This window comes from Nannobrachium achirus, assembly GCF_963921795.1.
Source record: "Nannobrachium achirus genome assembly, chromosome: 16".
Classification (NCBI taxonomy): Eukaryota; Metazoa; Chordata; class Actinopteri; order Myctophiformes; family Myctophidae; genus Nannobrachium; species Nannobrachium achirus.
Genome location: NC_137823.1, coordinates 49,427,807 through 49,446,577, shown reverse-complemented (window position 1 = coordinate 49,446,577; position 18,771 = coordinate 49,427,807). Strand labels below are relative to the sequence as shown.

Genomic DNA, 18,771 nt, shown 5'->3' with positions numbered 1-18,771 from the left:
ACCTTTTGGGCTTGTAGATCGGCTATCTTTCATCATGAAACTTTAGCGCCACTAAGTATAAAATAAATCACCCTTATGAGTGCCCACGATTTGCCTTAACTCAAAGTTCTCTGCCCTCAGATGGTCCTGGAGGACGCTGAGAGGATCAGAGCAGCCCTAGAGGACTTCAGGCCTCTGCTGAGGGAGATCTCTGCAGTGTGTGACATCAGTAATCAGGAGGAGAGGCTGGCTAAGGCCGACCAGCAAGTGGACACCATGCAATACAACATCACAGAACCTCTGGAGCAGCTTCTGCACACCGCTGCTGTAAGACATTTGTACTTTATGTTTCTCTGTCCTCTCTGATAAAGCTCCTCAGCAATGAAAAGGGGTTTAGCAATTCTCTCTAAACTTTCTCTTTCTTCTTTCAGGAGGTGAATGCCATGGAGACCGAGCTCAAGGCCATGGAGAAGAACGTCTCAAAGATCCAAACCATTTTTACGTCGATGGACAGCTCTAACTTGCCACCGGAGGAGCACCTTCGTAATCTGCAGGTGAGAGTTGACAGTATGATTCGTGTTTGAACACAGCTTTTTTAAAGTGGTTTTGCACTGTTTGATCATAATGATCCAAATAAAGAGGAACATCATAACTTTGTGGCGAAGTTGGGTAATTTATTAAGACTCTCGCCTCCAGAAACACTCCCTTGCTGTCCTGTTTGAATGCCACCCGAAGACTTCACTACTGTCTGTCTCTCCTGCACTGTCTCCCATTCTGATTTGACTTGAAATGTTTATTTCGACTAAGGCCATTTTAAACTCTCCTACACTGCCTCCCTCTCAACTTTCTCTCCTACACTATTTCTCTCTCATCTTATCTACTGTCTCTCTGTCCTATACTGTTTCCCCTCTCAGCTTTCCTTCTGTTTGTCTCTACTACCCTGTCTCCCTCTCAACTTACCTATTGTCTGTCTCTCCTATACTGTTTCACTCTCAGCTTTCCTACTGTCTGTCTCCCCTAAACTGTCTCAGCATCCCAACAGTCTCAATAAAGAAAATAACAGTAAGGTATACTGTTTACTATACCTAAAAAGGGGATAGCGCAACAAGTGATTGAATTAATCACTAACTCCCAAAGAGATGTGGAAGGAAACATAAACTCCTTCTACACTTTTCACCCAAAGGTGATCCTGGCCAATCTACAGTCCATGCACAGGACCTTGGAAGAGATGGAGAGGTGCCGGAGAGAACTGGGACTCCCCCAAGGAGCAGAGACCAGCCTGGCTGTCTTCCCCAGGGCCAAGCTGCTGCTCCAGCCCCTCCAGGAGCTGGAGCAACTCGCCCAGCAACACGCAGCACTGCTGGAGGTATAGAACTGATACTAGCTGAGCGGTTCCCAACCTTTTACTCTGAATTAACAGAATGGAACAGCCTTCCCCCTGCTGTTGTTATACTCCTAGAGTAGCTGCAGATCAGTGATAGGCTCTCTGAATGTCATTCATAAAGCCTGTATCTTTCCACGATTAATTAATAATAAATATGTAATCGACCTACTATGTAAGGGGACCTACTTGAAATACCCTCCCGGGCCACCAGTGGGCCCAGCCCGCAGATTAGGAAACACTGCACTAGATCATTCGAGTGGATGGTTTTCTGACAACCTATAAAGAATTTTCCACTCCACGTGATATGTCTTTCTGTTGGTGTGTCTGTTCTGTCTGTGACAGGTGGACGTTAGGCAAGAGAATGAGACCGAGGAGATGTTGTGTAGTGAGGATGTGATGTTCAACATGTCTAGAGACACAGAGGAGCTACAGAGATCACCACATGGCAGCAATTCCCAGGTAAGATTGTTATATACAGTAGTTCATCATTTCAGCAACAATCAACAACTTAAATTGTTATGTTTCTGTTTGAATCATGCCATATACATAAAGTGTGTTTTGACTGAACGATGCGACTCAAATAGCGTAAAAGTACTTTAAATGAATGCTGTGACTGTGACATCTATAATTCTTCTATTTGATTACTCCAAGACGCACATGGAGATCTTTTTTCCGCCTATCAGAGGACAATGTACTGAGCCATGTTTGTGAGTGGTGTGGTATCTAGCTCATGTCTCCATTCCAGCTCTTATTGATTGAGCCTGCCTGGCACAGTAGTAGTCAGTGAGACCCAAATACAAAATCGATAATCCAAACGTTGCCCAATTATGGCACCTACAGTACCAGGCAAACCCAAGATCCTCCTTCATTCATGAACAGTCTTGTTATCTTTTTTCATTCAAAGTTGTTGACATTTTCAATTGACTCTATACTGTACCACATACGGTATATCAGTAACTGACTGCCCATGAACTCATGCTGAAGTACACTTTCTATAACAATTTTATATATAGTTTTTATTTGTATTTTGTAAGTGTTGATTAAAGGAACAATTTTTCCAAAACACACAGATACTATATCTTTTATAGATTCTATAAAAACATTGTATCAAAGAGTAAACAAACCAGTTTTAATGGAGATAATTGTCCTTTACATCAATGCTTACCGTAATGGCTTGTTTGTTCTCTTTCGTGGCCCTTTTTTATTGTTGCTTTCTGCTACACTGTAAAATCCTGGACCCATAAAGGGTCCATTCAGTTACAAATGGATGAATGAACACTGAGGATTTTACTGTGCACCACTTTGACTAAACCAGAGTGAAATCATTGCCAACAGCTATCACTAATGCAGGGTGCTTTTGAGGTGTGTGATTCTGAGGAAGAGGACGAACAGAAGGATGAAGACAGTCCTCACTCAGTGTCCTCTGATGACACACTAACATGCAGTATCCCAGAGGTAAAGAGAACAAAACGCTAAAACACAGGACAGAACCCGGCATGCCGAAACAGCACTTTTATTGCATGTTTTGAAAACGTTGAGCAACTGGGCTGCGGATAATGTTTCCTCTCAGTGTTTTGGAATGAAACTGTCCGATTTCATGCTCAGAACTGGTGATTAGGTTGTGTCAGAATGGGAGGTTACGGCACACCTGAAATCAGCCTGTCAGAAACAGCTGCCTTAAAAATGTTTCTCCTTTGGTACATCTCCGTCCTCGTGGGCACAGGCACACACACACACACACACACACACACACACACACGCGCACATGCACACGCACGCACGCACGCACACACACACGCACACGCACACGCACACACACACACACACACGCATCCTCTGTCGCTGTCTCGCTCTTTCTCTCTTCCGTTGTACAGTATGTCTCCCTGCATACTGTGCTATCGTGCTGATGGGTTTTGTGTGTGTGAGAGCTTTTTCATTTCTGTACCTCATGTGTATTTTAGGACCCAGAGGACACGCTGAGAGACCAACATGAGTCCATGGAGACGCGTGTTTCAGATGCCCAGTGCCATGGGGAGAGTGAGAGCATGTCTGAATCTGAACTACAACCACTCTCAGAAGCCAAGGTATTATGTACTGTAGATTGGACTGGTTGTATATACAGTACTCTTGAATTATTTGTACTACATTTTAGGGCAATATGCTCTAATATGCTTTAAAACCCTAACCCCAGTCTCTGATGTTACTATCATGACAAAATTGAAAGCTGCTACATGATGCATAAGTGGATAGATGTCTTTCAAAATAAGAGTGCAGCATTGAGCATTGAAATGTCGTCGAAACACAAATTATTATTATTGTTAGTGTTGTTACAGTATAAACAAAAAGGACCTACTGAGCACCGCTTAAATAACGTACCATGATTAGCCCTGATTACCATTGGGACAAAACATAGATGCAATTACCAGCAGTCTAAGCACATTTCCGATCATGCTTTTATTTTATTTGGACACTGTTAATCCCTCCCGCCACCCAGGAGGCCCAGAGTGAACATAAGGACCTCACTGCCAGACATGGTGGCTCAGGGGAGGAACAGCAGGCCCAGGACAACACAGACACACACATCAGGTAAAAGGCCAGCTTTAGTACCACAAAGCGAGTGTTTCCGTAAGTCTCAAGCATACAACATACAGTATAGCTGCACAGCACACATCCATGTCCATACATCTTTGTCCCTAGATGGAGTCAACTCTATGGCCACGTCTCTCAGAAACTGGCAACTCTGAGGAAGGTTCAGGAGGAGCATGAAGCCATGTTCATCTCCACGGGAGAGGTAGGGAAATGATGCTCCAAACTCTAACCTGGAGGCATGCTTTAACTATAGCGCGAAATGATGCTTTGAACTCAAGCGTGAAATGATGCCTCAATTAATCTCTAATTAACATGAAATTATGGTTTGAACTCTTACACAAAATGATGATGGGTCAGACACAAGTGTGAAATGATGCTTCAAAGTCAAATGTGAGCTGGTAATCTAAACAAGCAAAGGACTGAGGCATGATTTAGTCACATCTTTGGTCAAAATGTGCTTTCTTTTTTGCTTCCTTTACTTGCATCCTTTCCTTTTGTCCTTCCTTTCCTTTTTTCCCTTCCTTTCTTCTGCCCTTCTTCCATCTCGGTTCCTTCTATCTTCTGTTGTTTCTTTCCATAGCTGCTTCTTTTCTTTAAGCCTGAGTTATACTTGTTACACATTGTGCAAAAAAATTATGAAACACTGAAACGTCTCACACTGAAAATAGTAGATCTGTGAGCTCACAACTCGCTTTGTGAGTTTGTAGATAGCCTTTGTCGGTGTGTGAATGTGTGCCTATATTTCCTCCTTTATTTTAGGTGTCAGAAAAGGAGCTGGAGATGATTGGTTCTGGTGCTGCTGTTCTCCATGAGGCGCTGGACTCCACAGCCTCCTTACAGCAACTAATACACAGCATGGCAACGGAGGTATTGTGTGTGTGTGTGTGTGTGTGTGTGTGTGTGTGTGTGTGTGTGTGTGTGTGTGTGTGTGTGTGTGTGTGTGTGTGTGTGTGTGTGTGTGTGTGTGTGTGTGTGTGTGTCTGTGTCTGTGTCTGTGTCTGTGTGTGTGTGTGTGTGTGTGTGTGTGTGTGTGTGTGTGTGTGTGTGTGTGTGTGTGTGCATGAAACTCTGAGCAAATATAAGAATGTATGTGCAGATGTATCCAAAGGGTGCTCAAGGTTTGTTTCTAAACAGCTAATTAAGTTCTACTTTAAAGCCATATTACATCAATGTAAGTGAATCTCCATTCACTTAGGAGCCACTTTCCAAATGTGTATTATACCTGAACAATGGCTAGTTTTTTTAATGGCTCTGCTTGTGCTGTGACTGCATTCTTGCATAACTGTCCTATTCAAAAGCTATTTACTGCAAAGGCCATACCATGGTTAATTTTTGATGAACTTCCAAGGCCCTTGTATAAACACACTCTGCTTGTAAAGGATCTGAGTCAAGTACCCTGCTACTTTGAATCCAAACAGACATGATTAAATTGCTTAATGCTGCATGTTTATCCAGCAGTTAAAAACACAAGTGAAGTTGTTTACACAGTAGCATATTTGAAATTTGTGGGTGTGTCAGTTCACCACTCCACTCCTCTCCTCTCCTCTCCTCTCCTCTCCTCTCCTCTCCTCTCCTCTCCTCTCCTGATGATCTTCATATCGTCACTGTCGGGCAGAAACATCGTATATCCAAGTTTCAAATTTGTAATCTTTTTCGCAAAGTAAAGCACTGCTTCATCATATAAGGCCGCACAAAAGTAGTGAAAACAGACGATCTACAAGCACACAACGTTGTTTGCTAGTATTACGCTTTTGGACATACAAGGTTTCCACCCGACAACGACGATATTTCCATATATCCATCCCAGGTCAGCTATGCTCCTGTGGAGAAGGAGGTGTACCAGGCTCTGCGCAGGGTGCTGCTCTGTCTGGACAGGACCACAGACTTCCTGCTGACTCCTGTGGGCACTGCTCCTGATGACTACCAGCTGAGATCACTGCAGCAGCAGGTACATGAAGCTCTAAGTACATCCCACATGTGTCCGTGTGCCTCGCCAGTATTCCAGTGGCAATATTGTTGCGCGTTTATTTGTTGGGTCGCCACAACAGCAGAATATTACCTATGAATCTCAAAGTTGATGATAAAGTCAACTATTAGTGATTTGTTTTTATGCAAGATATTGTAGTACCCCAGACAAGACCCGGCTACAACAGCTCTGCTCTATTGGCACAGCTCAGTGCAATTCACTACATCTGGCGTAGTCGGCAGGGACATGGAGGAGGTTCTCGTGTGAGGGACTTGATTGATTGATTGATTGAATTCTGTTGAGACTTAAATGACAGACAAATATACAACAGAAATATACAATATACATTTCAGAAATTAAGGACGTTGTGCGTCTTGAGGGAGTTGACGTTTCTTCTTCTTTCCCCTCTTTTCCTACCTTGTCCCCTAAGTGTTTATGGACGGAGCTTGAAACCCTGGGTGAAACCCTGGGCAGAGTGGAGTCGGAGATCAGACCTAGCTTGTTGGCAGAGGAGCCGGACAGCCTGCGCTGTGTGACCTCCCTTCAACAATGTCTCCAGACAGCCCAGTCGGTCCTCAACTCATCCCAGAAACACCTGCACACACACCTGGGCCTCGCACACCAACACCAGGTAGGAACACTGATTCTCAACCTGTAATTACAGGTGGTCCAGGAATGTACAGTAATAGCCGGCCTACAAGCTCACAACACGTCACCCTGTGCTGCGTTGTCAGCTTGTAGATCAGCGTTTTTCAGTGCTCATCAATTAGACCTCTAGTGTTGTTCTAATCTACTGGATGTGTTTTGTCAGTCTCTGGTGTAAATATTGTGTTAGTAATGTTGTTTTTCCCTATTGGACTGAAACAGGATTGACCCAGAATTCCTTGTTTGGCTAACAAAAGTATGACTTTATTAGGCCAGTGTTTATGAACAAAGTAACTTGAGTAACTGTTTCCACTTCCAGCAACTTCGGTAGAGCTGTAAGATTCATATTCATTCAATAACAGACGATGTTGGATATTAGAAAACAGTTTTTTATGCTCATTGTACAGTATGCCTCAATTGTGTTTAAATCCCAAATATCTCTGTTGCAGGTCCATTTATTGTGTTCAATTTCAGTAAATAATAATTGGATGACTGAAAGACATGTGTGATTGTTGTAATTCCATTTTCATTCCCCCCAACATTTTGTAAAGAAAACATATTTACACAATCCAGTGCACCTTACAGTACAATACATAACCTACACAGTATACAGCAAGTGAATATTTTTTTAAGAACCAGCTAAAAACACTACTGTTTCAATATGCATTTGGGGAATGTCATTGAGCTTCTCCTCCAGGTGTGAAATGCGTCTGCTGTTTTGTTCTTTCTGAGATGCATTGTACAGTTTTGTGTTTCTTATTTGTTTCTTATCATTTGACTTTGTGAATTCTCTTTGTGAAAAGTGCTATACAAATAACATTTACTTACTTACTTACTTCATGCAGGCTGGAATGGAGCAAGTAAAGAACCAGGTGTGTGTTTTTGAACACATGGACCTCGGGCAGACAGATTTAATGAAAGACATAAAGGAAAGCCCTAATGTGGAGGTAAGCAAAGCAACCATCATGTGGGGAGCGTGTGTGCGTGCATTTAAAAGAAATGTTTTGCCTTGATAGGAGCTGACGTTAATTTAACCCAGGTTATGCGAATAATAGAATCTCTGGCATTCATTTTGCACGGTAAGCTACTGTAGCACCACCAGAATGACTTAAACAGTCGAAAACCACCCATTATCCCATTATACCCATTAAGTATTTTGTGTTCAACTCCTGACAGCATGTGTTAAGTGGCGGCGTGAGAGAGTCTTCCCAGGAGAAAGCCCAGCTGCAGCAGAGTTCCAGGGCCTTGCTCCAAGGCCTAGCTAGCCTTCTGGATCTGGGTGAAGAGAGCTTAGGCACGTACACGACGGAGCAGGCCAGAGTGCTTCCCAGCCCCGGCCAAGTACAACCCTTCCTCTGCAGACGCAAGGTATGCAACTTGTCTCCTTGTGCTAAATCCGTGGAATAAATTAGAAATGTTCTTCTGAACCACGGGTCTGGAGACCTTTTATTTTTGTAACTGGATTGTATTAACCACATTAACCCTGGTGTCCCAATTTGTGGGGACAAAAAGAAAGAAAAAAGAGCATTGCATTGCAAGCTTGTAGATCAGGGGTTCTCAAACCTTTTTAGACCGTGACCCCCAAAATAAACATATTTGAACTGGGGACCCCCACCCTGACAAGCACTTGGAATTGTAGGTATTACATTTAATGTGACTCGGTTCCACAGATAGTGAGCATGTAGATCGGCTATTTTCACAATGTTTGCCTGCTTATTTGACAGTTTGGCCAGTTTGGTATTAAAACGGTCTAGGAAGTCCTTAAATTGTCAAAAGCAATTTACCATTCGAGGGTTGTTTGGCACTCGGCTTTGCCGAGTGCCCTGAAACAGTGGTAAATCAGCCAACAACCCACTCCCTCTCATGGTAAATGGCTTACGTATACACTTATACTGTGTGTTGGTTTGCTTACCATTGAGTGAGAAAAAAAAGGACTATTAAGCTAATCATCTGTGGACCAGACCCCACAAAATCATTTGGGTACCCCACTTGAGAACCACTGTTGTAGATCAGCTATTTTTGCTATTTGTCATACAACGAAGTTGATATTGATTTTTCATGGTTAAGAAATGCACGTAAGAAACCATTTTGGCCCTTCTTTCCAACATCTGTCCTACTCCTTCTGATGACCCAGAAGTTGTTCCAGGTCCTTGGATCCCAAGCGGCGTTCCTCCGCCATCTGTTCCAGCACCAGCCGGGGGCGCTAGAGAGTCTGGAGGCCGACCGCATCCAGCTAGAGCACAGGACCAACGCTCTGCACCAAGAGGTTCTGCAACGTGAAGTGTCCTCTCAGACCAGGCTTCAGGTGGGCCATGTCAACTGTGCATCACCCAGTGGTGATATAACTATACTGAGATTTATTTTTATTTAAGTAAAAATAGACACATAAAGTATAACAATACAAGTAAAACTCTTGTATTCAAAAATGTCATTTAGTAAAAGTACAAAAGTATAGAGGGTATGCGCATGCATAAATGAGTGGCAAATCGAGTGGCAAAGTACGTTTAACGTTGTTTAATGCAATCAGATTTCTGTTTGGATGCCAAAGCCAGAAAGTAGTTTTTGGGTTAGGCGTTCACGCATAACTTCGGGTAAGATGATGATGTCACGCACAACCCTCTATAGTCATCAAAATAATCTAGTACCGAAGTAGAAGTACTTACATTTTTTCAAAATGTCAAATTCTTTCAAACTTTCCACCACACTGGCACAGAGCAAACGTTTCCTCATGGGCTGACATGAGCATGTTTTTGGGTGGCTGGTGTCTAGGAGTGGAGCCAGTGGGAGAGGGATCGTGGCCAACTTGGCCAACTGCTGGATCAGCTGGAGACCCTAATCAGTGGCAGAGAGCCTGAAGGAGACGACCATGACGACGTCTGTCCCCAAGAACAAATACAGGAGAGACAGGATACCTGCCAGGTTAGACTGGTTGTTGTTGTTGTTTTTAGGGGAGGGGTTTATGGTCTTTCTTTCCTCTTTCCCACCAGGCCGTCACACACTTGCTTCTCTCTGTATTTTCTGTCCCTATTATTCTTCCATCAATAAGTGTCGCATGTGACATTATTGTGTTTTTGTGTTTGACATGCTACAGAAGGCGTGATCACTTAAGTAGTTTTTATTATTACAATCTTACCCTACTCACAGCACTGAATGAGCTTCAGGTTACAGGACTGACTCTATTAGAGCAAGTTGATTGAAGTTCCTTCCCTCTTCCCTATACTTTTTATTTGTTATATCAGATTTATATCTTTGTTTTAAGACCTTACATTTTCCGGAAAGCCTACTTCTACAAGCTGTAGTTACAGAACTGTTGGATCTGACCCAATCTGAATCTCAAATTTCTAAAACGCTCATTGACACACCGTTTACTATGTTCAGTCCGTTATTAATCTTTTGGTTGTTAACACAAAGAACTCAAGAATAAAAAAAAAAGGTGTCAAAAATATAATCTATATTTTGTGTGTCTTCAGCGAGTGCTGGACCAGTTGGAGCAGAGCAGGCACGTGTTGGGCTCGCTCCTGGATCTGGGCAACAAGCTGCAGCGTGATGCAGGATGCAGTACCTCAGCCAGCCAGGCAGGAGGAGCTCTGGAGCTACGGTGGCGCAGCATCCACAGGCGGACAGAGCACAAGATCAGGCGCTGCCAAGACCTCCGGGACAGCTGGTCCAGGTAGGACAGACATGTGTGTTCCACCATGTAGAGCCCCGTCAACGAAACCAGAGGTCCCCTGGACCCCACTTCGACAACAATTGAGACAGGACATTAGAACGCCTTCACATTTGCAACCGCAGCAGGCAATAAGCACCGGATGCAATCTTCTCAGTAAATAATCACACAAGCAACCAAAAAGAAGCTGTTTTCTCTTGATAATGAGATCATATACGATATAGCTATGATTATGTGTGGCTGTTATAAGAAGTCAGTGGTTCCTGTGTTATTTTGACCTCAGTTCATCACAGGCTGAAAATGATGCCTTCAATAATAGACAGTTACTGTACTATATCAAGTGCACAGCAATATTAAGATAACACTGAGATAATGTTAAGGCATTTTACTGAGAAAACAAGTTGCTTTGATATTTAGAGAGAAATTAGTTTGTATTACTTATTCACAGGTGTAAATGATGCATCAGCAGTTTATTAAGTTGTATCACATCTGTAGCAATATGCCAGTGAGTAAAGAATCTCTGCCAAAATCTTTGTTTTAATGATCTGTGAAAATAGATAATATTCCAGTTCAGGCCACTGAGCTCTGCAGAAGTAATTGAAAGAGGACGGGAATGTAAGGAGTTATGCCAGTGGGAGTCAGTTCCGCAGACCCCCATCATTATTAATTTTAGACTAAAGACTTCTGCAAATGTTAGTAACACATCAGCATCGCACAACATCATCATTTCAGTGCTGTTTGGCAGAAACCTTGTTTTCCATGAATGAATGCCCTATTTTCACTGGTGGAAAGTAACTAAGTAGTACAGCTTGAGTTACTTTTACTTTAGGTGAGTGTTTCCATTTGAAGTCAAAGCATAAGCATATCGGAATGCGTCTTCCACCGCTGCCTATTTTCTTTTACTGTGTCTGTGTCGCTTCTGATTTCGGACTTAACAAAGCTACCCAGAGTCCTTACCCCATTCCCTGAAAAGTAACAGCCTTGGACACATAAGGTCCGCCCGACGGCGACGATTTGTAAAAATGTATAGTACCTGTTTCTCTGTGTCCCAATTCATTCTCTGAATAGGGAATACAATATGACACACCATCTCTCTCCCCCACCTCATAGATTCCAGGGGGACTCGGAGAGCCTGGATAAATGGCTGTTGGAGGCCCACACCCGGCTGCAGACCTTGTCGGGAGTGGTTGACGGCACTACCCAGAACCAGGAACATATTCCCAGCTGTGTCATTCAACTCTTGGTAAGAAGCAGAGCAGTTGATGACTTTGGTCGTACGGGGAGACTCTGTGATGAATGATGGTGCTGAAACTAAAGTGCTTTCTTGGATAAGTAAAGGCGGTAAGAGATAAATATACTGTAATATGAAATGACACAATACTGGAACATGGTTAAAAACACTTGCTTTTAACTTGATACACACCAGCGAGGACTCGAGCGAGCTGTGTGAAACTCATTACTGATGCTCTCCATGCAACAGATGAATGCCTATTTCTGTGGCTGAAGAAATTTTAAAAGGATTTTTACAGACTGTTTTCTCATTTCAAGATGATGCCCTTTGGATTTTTGTTTGTTTCACAATGTGTGTGTGTGTGTGTGTGTGTGTGTGTGTGTGTGTGTGTGTGTGTGTGTGTGTGTGTGTGTGTGTGTGTGTGTGTGTGTGTGTGTGTGTGTGTGTGTGTGTGTGTGTGTGTGTGTGTGTGTGCGTGCGTGCGTGCGTGCGTGCGCATTTGATACATTCTGAAATACTTTTTGATCAGGAAAGTCAATGGGGCTCTAATCAGGACCCATATTTTGAGTCATACATCATAGTTATGTCATAGACGACTGACATCATACTGTAGATCATGTAGATGACTGAAGTCAGGCTGACCTGTCTGAAATCCACACTGGTTTCCATGTGGATCCCAACATCCACGTGATTCGATTATTTTTATCGACACATAATATTTTGTTCTGTGTGCATGTAGCCTACGCGCAATTTGGAATCGCACACGAGTTATGGGCGGAGACAATCCTTTTCACCGCCGTCGGCAGGTTAGCTACTCACCAGCGTCGACAGGTTAGCTATTCACCAGCGTCGGTATGTTAGCTACTCACCAGCGTCGGCAGGTTAGCTACTCACCAGCGTTAGTTTCACTGAGGTTAGGTTTAGGTGGTCGCACCACTCGGCACCTCCACGCGGACCAAGCGAACAAAAAGGAGTGCTCCCTAGCTCCGGTTCAGCCAATCAAAAGCTTCCGTGGGCGGGGTTTGCCCAGAACTCAAATAACGCATAGCCTACTCATTACCACCATGCCCTGGTGTGTAAAGGGCTTCAGAATTCATTCAGTGTACCGGTAATGCCATATAATATGTTATTAGGAGGTCTCTCCTGATTCCCAGTACTAAAATAGTTATTGTAAAGTAAAATTGCTGATAAGTTGTTTGGAATGATAATACATGGCTCTTGCAGGCCAAAACAGTCAACTTTAGCTGAACTACCCACTTTCCGACCTGGCATCCCTATTTTGGGCACATTTAAGATTTTCAATAATGTTCAACAATTTTAGAAAAATGTCAGGTTGAAAGTGGTTAATGTTCAAGTACTATCGGTTGGTGCAGTCTGGAAGAGGTGTGTAATTCAGCTGTTAATGAATGGGAGGAGGGGGACTTGCCCATGATGGTCCCGACCTACAGTATCTAAATACACCTGTGCTGTGCTATGTTCCTGCAGGATCTCTCCATGGAGGTGGAGGCCAGATCTGCCCAGAAGACATCTGTAGCCAGGGCAGGCACTCATCTGAATAAAGCCAACTGTCCTGAGATGAGCAATCGACTGGACCTGATAGAGCTCAGCTGGAGCAAGCTCATATCTGGCCGGTCCAAAGCCCTGGACAAACAGCAACAGGTACCATCAGCAATCATAGAATCCTTCTCATCATTTACACTATGTTAATTTAACTCAGAATGTACGAAATGTTCTCTTTCTTATTTTTTTATAAAACATTTTCTTTTGTTGTTTTCAATTAGCAGACAAAAACAATCACATTATATACCCGTACCAAAAAGGGACAAAGCCACAGGCCACAATACAAAAACTAAATGCACACAAAAATGTTTGTATTAGCTATAAATGACAATGTTCAATTCCATACAGTCATCATAATGCACGTCATGTTAGGCCCAAATAAATCCACTGAACCGCTTTTTAAAGACTCTTGTTTCCCTTTAATAGAATATATGATCTTTTTTTTATAAGGATAAGCGTATAGACATCTTTCAATGATTAGCAATATTTGGTTGTTTTATATATTTCTATGGCAATGCTAACATTAGGTATGTAACAATAATCATAGCAACAAAAGACATAGTTCCTTTTTCCTTATATTTTGTTATTTAGGATAACAAAAAATATATTGATTAAATCTCCTCCACCGTACACTTTACTGTTTAGTACATTTATAGACTTCTATGTTTCTCGTAATCAAAGTTCGCATTTTCTCTAGGCCTTTGAGCAAGGCACTTAACCCTTGTTCCACTGTAGCTGCTCAGTGCTGGACAGCTCCCAGTGTGAATATTTTTGAATGTGTGAATGTGAGACAGGGCTTTCCTGCAAACCGTATACTGTAAAGGAAGGCAAGGCAACACAAGGCAAGCGAATTTGTAGCACATTTTGCCAAGTGCGTTGAAAACAAGGCAATTCAAAGCACTGTACACGAGCATTAAACACATTATAAAAGGATACCGATATATGTATTCAATTAAATAAAAAGAACAAAACAGAAGAATAAGAGAGTAAAATTAAAGAATTATTAGAAAGAACTGGAGCGATATGATACTTTCTTTGTATAAGTGATATCTTCAGCTGTGGAGCAGCCTGATGGAAACAAGCTGCATTCTCTATGTTCTAGGACAACAGAACTTGATGTAATGTGTTGATGTGCCATAGCTACAGATCAATAGCATTGAGCTGCAAGTTCTTTGGCTCTGAAAATGAAAATTGTTATGTGAGCACTTTCAACCCTAAATGGACAGGTGTTTTAAGTTGAAGGAAACATACCAAACGTTTCTCCTGTTCACATTGTTTGCCATTCATCACAAGTGATCCAAGCACATAATCTAGAGCGTAGAAAATATGCATCCATATTTGCCATGTTAGAAAGAGTTTCTTTCTGATGTCTGACTTTTTAGCTGACTGATTTTGAAGAGGTGTATTAAAGGAGGTAATACTCTGAAGAAACAGTTAGCCGTGTCACCTGGCACAACATTAAATGGTCTGCGTAACAGCATTACAGTACCTACAATAGTGTGACCTGCTTGGAAATTATGATTAATGACCGGAATGTATGTATGTCCCTGCAGCACAGATACAAAATGGGATGTATGGCATCTTTTCTTTTCAAGTATACATTTTAGAACATAATATATATGTATGTATGTATATCTACCTGTCCATCAGCTGTTGCTGGCAAGATGGCCCCCGGTGGGGCTGTTGTCTGAGCTTGAGTCCTGGCTGAACAAGTTGAACACCATGTTAAATCAGGAGAGAGAGGCCGTCCTTCAAGCCAGAGATGCTGATCAGTTGTTCCAAACACTACGGCACTGCCAGGTAATCCTGTCTCCACTGCCACTGTCGTTTGGTTTTCTCCATCACTCTACTTTTACGATCCAATAATGCATTTCATTCAGATGTTTTTCTTGCAGACTAGTTTCATTTTTATTGCCACATAACTCCTTAAAGTAATTTAGATGATGGTTGGATGATTGCATCTTTAATTGTTATCACGTTACAACATAAACCTCCTCTTAGCAGTGTGGCTAAATTCCTACATGTCTCGTTTCAATCATTGCTCCTCGGCTCTGCAAGATGAATAATTAAACTGTACCCAATTGGTCTATTTTTACACTACGTATTTTGCAGTGTATCCAACTACACCACTGTACTGTATATGTGTGTCTATAAACCCATGGTTTGTTAGTTAACATTAAGAAACGTAGTAGCGTTGCAAGGGCGGATTTGCATCCCATGGCTATATGCACAATTTTGGCGGATTTGGGTCAGAAGAAAACCTGACCAAATTCTCTGCATAATTGTGGATTGGTGTACGTGCATAGAGGAGACCATAAGGTTTAAGCAAATTTTAAGCAATTTTATGGTTGGCTAATATTCCCCATATTTGTCTCTGGTTTTAACATGGGTCCATGCAGTGCATCTACAATATGAATTTCCTTCACATTGGGCACTCAGTATTATTGTAAGCAGTTAGAAATACTATTAGGTGATATCAGAGCTGACCCATGCTGCAGTCTATAAAGTGTTTTGTGCTAGTTTTTGTTATTATTCCTATTTGTTAAGCTGCACATTTTCTTTTATTTCTAAAGGAGATGAAGGCAGGCATGGTCAACGGACAACTTGTTCTGGACTTCCTGTGCCAGTGTGGACCTCAGATGGCAGTAGGGCACATCCATTCTGAACGTACACTTTATGCAGAGCGACTGGGCCACCTCCACTTGTGCTGGCAGCAACTACAAGCAGAGCTCGACTGCCAGGTGGGGACGTCAGCCTCTCATAATTAGTTACTACTCTACTGCTACCCTTTCAGTTAAAGAAAATGCTACTATATCGTGGTTTTTTGGAGTAGTTATGGAACATTTCATTTGCTGCTTGAAATAATAATCGTCATCATCAACAACATCAATCATCATCATAATAATACTAAACTAGTCCTGTGTCCGGAGGTGTGCGATGAGGGATTGAATGTCAATCTTCTCAGACGTAATGTTGGAGAACCCAGACCGGTGCCCGTTGGGCAGAATAGTCACTATCGATGTCCAGTTGTGCAATACCCGTTGTATCCGTCTGTCTGTCTGGCACTCTTTTATGCTCATTATTATATTATTATAATAATATATTATATTATTATATGGTGTTCCGTTTCCAGGCCAGTCTGTGATGTCATCTCCAAATTTGGGCACTGTAGTGATGTCAGTCAGTGATGTCAGTTGGGCTTTGACGATGTCAGTTCTGTTGGGCATTGTTACCATGGTGGAGACACTGTTTAGTATCAGTGATGTCAGCATGCAGACAGATGGTCAGACGGCGGACAGACATTCAGTAAATTAATAGTTAGATAATAATAAGCCTAAGCCTTTTGCCACTGCACAGACCGAAATCAACTGCTTTAACCCATTAAAACCGGGAAAGCATCTGTGTCTTTTTAGATTTTAGCGCTGGTAGTTCAATAATAGCAAATATGAATGCCGATAGATTCTTGACTCTTATTTATTACACACTTTAGTTATATAGGATGCCTTCCAATAATGTATTATTATGCAGATTAGTTATACATTATGCACTTCATGTCTGCTCCCCCTCCTCTCTTTTATGATCTAATTATCTATCTGTATCTTTTAACTGCATTGATGAGCCTGCACAATTACCAATTTCACCCACCTTACATAATGTGATTGATTCTGATTCTAATGCACACTGTATTATGCAGCACATTTCTGAAACAGGGGGGTTTACTGAGTGGTTGTAATTCTGTTCCAAACTTTAATGTCCGTGAACTGCTTTTCTTCAGATACGCGAGGTTGAACAGATGCACCGCACGTGCACAGGCAGAGAGAGGAGGCTGGGCCGTCTCCGTGGCTGGGTGACACGGGAGACAGAAAGACTGAGCAAACGCCGTCATCCTGTCAGTCAAACTCTGGCTCACAAGGCTCTGCTGGAGTGGAAGGTGCAGCATTGTTCTTTTGTGTGTGTGTGTGTGCGTGTGCGCGCACGCGGTGTGCGTGCGTGTGTGTGCGTGCGCGTGTGCTGTTCTCAGTGCTAATTGTAATGTTTTCTGATTTCCCCCAGGCTAATGAGGAGAGAGCCAAGGAGGTGGCCCTGGCACTGCAGGAGTTGCACACCACTCGTGTGTTCGTCCAGGAGGAGGGGCCTGGGGAGGGGGAGCACCCTAGTGACGCTGCCTTCATGAAGCAGGTGGAGAGTGTCAGTCAGGCCTGCAGGGCTCTTCAGCAGGAGGTAACAGAACACTGTCACTGACTCTTTAGGTCTAGATACAAATACAGAGATACAGTATTTTTTGGAATCACACGTTTATTTGGTGGCTTTACATCAGTGGTGTACGTTCTACCGTGGTACGCAATATACGTATCTGATACGCAGCAGGAGCGGCTGGGGCAGCAAGGGTGTGGACTTCGGTAGCCTAGTCCAGTGGTTCTCAAACTTAGAGATTTTGTAGGCCTCCCCTTAACTAAGTTACAGACTTGTAAGGGTCAATTTAGACCCCCATAAAGGAACCTAGAGTCCCTGAAATCCACTTTGGGAGCAACTGGCCTAGTCTGAAGGGAAATCTTAAGTGGCTATTGTTTTTCTTGAGGTGTTTATTTTTTTATCCCTCAAAAAATAATTCACACATTAAACAATAGCTTTGCCACACTTCATTAGTATTCAAACTGCGCGTGGTCATCGGCGAGCACGCGCGTGTGCGTATATACGAGCACATGTGCTTGTGCCGTGCGTGAGGGAGGTTAGGGAATAATTATAGATGCCATCCTAAAAAATCTAGAACACACCTTTACATCGACCTCGACCATAATGCCTTGTAGCTCTGTGATAATGCTTGTGCTAAACAGTTCTCATTTTAAAAAGTGCTCCCAAGCTCTGTTGATTACTTCACAAAAACATGATATACTGCTCAAATTAGTTAAAAGAACACTTCAGTAACATGTCTTATTTTGAGGAATGTAATATTCACGTTGAAAATGTTTACTGATGTACATTGTATAATTTGTTGATAACAAAATGACGGTTATTAGTGTCATGTCAAAGTGTCAAACTACTCAACCCATTGGGCTGTATTCAAAATCACGCTGAATATCTAAGTAAAAAAGTTAGATGAGAACTTTTGTGAATTTCCATGACCCAGTAGTATGTGTGGTCCCCGCGTGTCTGTATGCACTCCAGACAACATCTGGGCATGCTCTTGATGAGTCGGCGGATTGTGATCTCATATTTGTTATGAGAACGGGTTGCCAGAGATGGACTTGCCAATTCTGGTTCTGATGCAATTGATTCACAATCACTTGTGCTTAGCTGAAGTGTTGTGACAATTCATGAAAAGGGGGAGAAAAAAAAGGGGGGGGGGCTTAGTCTATTTACAAGTCTCGAGTAGCAGCCGCCTGAATGTGACGGAGGCTAGGGATTTGCTCTCTGTTAAAGCTTGCGAAAGGGTGTTCCACGTATTGGTGGTATAGTAGGAGAACGAATTAGAGCCTTGTTTAGTGTTAAATCTACGTTGAACATGATTAGTGGAGCTGCCTCTGGTGTTATGATCGTGGACATCCTTTACCTTTAGGAAGTAGTTTGTCAGGTACATGGGTAGTATGGACGACCATTGGACGTATAATGTATCTTGTACACCAGGCCCATTGCAAGATGATGATGTACTCTGTCAGCTACTTTGAGCCACCCCACGATTTCGTGGTGATGATCGGTAAGGTGGGCCGGAGGAGGAAGACCAAGCACGACCCTAGTTAGTTTGTTCTGGG

General features: G+C 42.7%; 1 protein-coding gene across 1 annotated transcript in view; it reads left to right on the top strand.

Moving 5' to 3' along the window:
• The window catches only part of LOC308301112 (nesprin-2-like), a gene marked incomplete at its 5' end in the record, with an annotated part of 93,378 nt that overhangs the window by 29,678 nt on the left and 44,929 nt on the right, over positions 1 to 18,771 (top strand). The window contains 22 exons of the mRNA XM_080745008.1: positions 121 to 306; positions 411 to 533; positions 1,163 to 1,345; positions 1,706 to 1,822; positions 2,699 to 2,818; positions 3,325 to 3,447; positions 3,858 to 3,949; positions 4,061 to 4,154; positions 4,712 to 4,819; positions 5,760 to 5,900; positions 6,349 to 6,549; positions 7,409 to 7,510; positions 7,740 to 7,931; positions 8,698 to 8,868; positions 9,333 to 9,482; positions 10,034 to 10,233; positions 11,341 to 11,473; positions 12,947 to 13,120; positions 14,672 to 14,821; positions 15,595 to 15,762; positions 16,797 to 16,952; positions 17,075 to 17,242. Of these exons, the coding sequence (XP_080601134.1) occupies positions 121 to 306; positions 411 to 533; positions 1,163 to 1,345; positions 1,706 to 1,822; positions 2,699 to 2,818; positions 3,325 to 3,447; positions 3,858 to 3,949; positions 4,061 to 4,154; positions 4,712 to 4,819; positions 5,760 to 5,900; positions 6,349 to 6,549; positions 7,409 to 7,510; positions 7,740 to 7,931; positions 8,698 to 8,868; positions 9,333 to 9,482; positions 10,034 to 10,233; positions 11,341 to 11,473; positions 12,947 to 13,120; positions 14,672 to 14,821; positions 15,595 to 15,762; positions 16,797 to 16,952; positions 17,075 to 17,242 (3,252 nt within the window). The remainder of the gene's footprint in view (positions 1 to 120; positions 307 to 410; positions 534 to 1,162; positions 1,346 to 1,705; positions 1,823 to 2,698; positions 2,819 to 3,324; positions 3,448 to 3,857; positions 3,950 to 4,060; positions 4,155 to 4,711; positions 4,820 to 5,759; positions 5,901 to 6,348; positions 6,550 to 7,408; positions 7,511 to 7,739; positions 7,932 to 8,697; positions 8,869 to 9,332; positions 9,483 to 10,033; positions 10,234 to 11,340; positions 11,474 to 12,946; positions 13,121 to 14,671; positions 14,822 to 15,594; positions 15,763 to 16,796; positions 16,953 to 17,074; positions 17,243 to 18,771) is intronic.